Genomic DNA, 2,559 nt, shown 5'->3' on the forward strand with positions numbered 1-2,559 from the left:
CCGTCCAAGGTGCTGAAACCCACCCCATGTTAGCCCCTCCTCTCACATGCCTGTGGATCCCCGCTCCCTACCCCTTCAACTCTGTAAGTGTGCACTCAGCATCAACTATGTATAAGGAGTGGAAGAAAAAAGGACTTAGAGGTATCTCCAACCCAAGTCGCTCACAGGTCACAGGGAAGGAATTCAAGCACATGCAAAAGCCTTAGTGGAGGTGAGGACGAAGGCTGAGATTCATTTTCCTATTTCTTGAGTTTCAGTGATACACACTGAAACTCTTGCCTTTACTCGTGCTTTTTGCTTTTTTTCTCTTCCGCAGCCTTGCTACTCTCCAAGGCTGTGCCTCCCATGCCTTTCCACAGCAGATGAGTCTTCCCCAGCGTAGCTCTCTATGTGCTCACTAACACTGCAGACAGAGAAAGACTAAAGATCAATTTCAGAGGTGGGGAGGATAGGATAGAGAGAGAGAAAGCAGCGGGTCCTGGGGTCCCTGAGAGTGGACGGAGCCGCCTAGACAGGGGTGAGCTCCTCGTCGTATTTCTGCATCCCCTCGTCTGGAAGCAGGACCTCCACTGTGAAGCTGACCTTCTTGGCGTGGACAAAGCTATAGGTGTTGTCAAAGCGCAGGACATCTGGGGGACAGATGGAAAGATGAGCAATTGGGGTGGCTACCTACTGTCTGTATCCCAGCCTGGCCCAGAAGATGATGGGGTCGGGTTCTCACTGGTTTTGTTTGACAAGCTGGGTCAAGTTCCCACCACGCCTTTTCCTTTCTCCATGGGAATGCGACCTGCTACCCCCGAGCAGGGCCGGTAAACAGACGCTGCCCTCCTCTTGGCATGTGCCCAGGCCTTGAGTGGTGCCAACTGACAATGAGAACGGTGCTCATGGCATCCCATTGTCTCCACACCTGGACAGTCACATGAAGGTGCTGCCAAGGGGATGACTGGGAACACCAGAGGCTCCCGGGCACCTCAGATGAAGTGGGGTCCTAGACCAGGCCTGCTGGGCACCCTTTACTTCCTCACAACCACCCCAAGAGCCAGGGGTTGTAATCCCTAGTTCACAGGTGAGCAAACGGAGGGTCCTTCCCAGATTTGTCAGACTTTTGCCAGGGTTATGTAGCTACCCCAAGGCTGAGCTGGGACCCTGGCACCACACTCAGCCTGTGGCTCTGTGCAAGTTGATTGACATCTCAGAGCCCCAGTTTCCTCACGAGGAAAGCCACACCAGCTTTATCATTCCTTGCCTGTGGCTTAAGTTGTGGCCCTTCAAGCCCTCTGGGGCCTGTGTGTCTCTGGCTCTTGGCACACAGTAGGTGCTCATGAGTGTGGACTGAGTGAGCAGCTGTGTGAATAAAAGGTGCTAACAGGCTGTGTGTGGGTCTCTGGATGGGAGCATGTCATTGCCCCTCTGTTTCCTTCCCTAAACCATGGGACAGGTGGCTCCACTCTTTGGGAGCTAGGGCCTAGCCTGGGCAGACTTACAGACACCAGCTTCTGAGCAGGTGAGGCTCCCGTCCTCAGGCACCATGTGGGCATTGCAGCGCTGGCTGGGCAGCACCTCTGTCATCTCCCCAGCCCTCTGCCGCTCCCCCATCTTGGTCTTCAGGAAAACTCCAAAGCCGATGTCCCCACCATCTGATGCAAACTGCCATCTGCAAAGGAGAGAGAGGACAGGTTGCTGCTCAGCTAGATGGGTCCCCCAAGGGTTAGGGCCCAGCCAAGGGTGGGACAGTGGCCTGTCCCTACCTGAGGACGCAGCCTGGAAACAGGATCTCATACTCTACTTGGTGGGAAGAGCCACGGTTGATCTGCACCGAGTGTTCATACTGTGTCTTCACCTGGTCCCGCACATACATGGACTTGGGGATCTCCCCACCATAGTTGATCTGCCGACATTGGATAGGACAAGATCGTCTGTGTTCCTCCTGTCTGGGACACTGTCACTATCTCCTGGAAGTATCCTGCTCATCTTGTCCCCAGCCCCACATCCTTTCAAGCCTTCTTGACCATCCACACTGGGTCAGGCTTCCTCTGGGAGCTCCCCTCCCTGCACACCCCCTGGGGCAACATTCCCTCATTTCTTGTTTGCCTTTACAGCTGCTGAGACCTCAGTAAGGGCAGGGCTGGGACTGTCTAGCTCAGCACCTAGTTCATGCAGGTCTCTGCAGATATTTACAGACTGAAGGAGTATCCAGGAGGGGAACCCAGATAACCCTCTAACCTCCCCTGTTCAGGGGAGGGTTTTTCATACCTTGCTTAAACATTTGGGGTTCCCATCTGGGTCAGTCAGGGTCCCCCCAAACTGGGCGGGCAGTTCCTCAGGGCTGATGAGTTTCAGCAAACCTTCCTTCCAGTTATCTGGGAGTAGGGGAATTAAAAGGGTGGTTATCAAGCCTGAAGGGGACCAATCAGCCCACCGGGTGACCTGAACTTGGGAAGAAGCCCAGCTTGCCAGGCCTCAAGCTGTAAAAAGTGTCTTTCTCAGTATCATGTAGCTGTGGAAATACACTTCCCTTTGGCGAATGGATTTGCCCAATCTTGAAGGTCTCCTAGTTAT

At 54.1% G+C, this 2,559-nt stretch overlaps 1 protein-coding gene across 1 annotated transcript in view; it reads right to left on the reverse strand.

The window, feature by feature from the left end:
• Nucleotides 1-507: 507 nt before the first annotated feature.
• LOC100954191 (SEC14-like protein 3) overlaps nucleotides 508-2,559 on the reverse strand; it is a 10,300-nt gene continuing 8,248 nt past the window's right edge. Inside the window, exons 9-12 of the mRNA XM_003789876.2 lie at nucleotides 2,254-2,360; nucleotides 1,749-1,888; nucleotides 1,485-1,654; nucleotides 508-629 (exon numbers count right to left, since the gene is read on the reverse strand). Of these exons, the coding sequence (XP_003789924.1) occupies nucleotides 508-629; nucleotides 1,485-1,654; nucleotides 1,749-1,888; nucleotides 2,254-2,360 (539 nt within the window). The remainder of the gene's footprint in view (nucleotides 630-1,484; nucleotides 1,655-1,748; nucleotides 1,889-2,253; nucleotides 2,361-2,559) is intronic.

Source organism: Otolemur garnettii, unplaced genomic scaffold (genome assembly GCF_000181295.1).
Source record: "Otolemur garnettii isolate 467f Iridium unplaced genomic scaffold, OtoGar3 scaffold00038, whole genome shotgun sequence".
In the NCBI taxonomy this organism is placed as follows: Eukaryota; Metazoa; Chordata; class Mammalia; order Primates; family Galagidae; genus Otolemur; species Otolemur garnettii.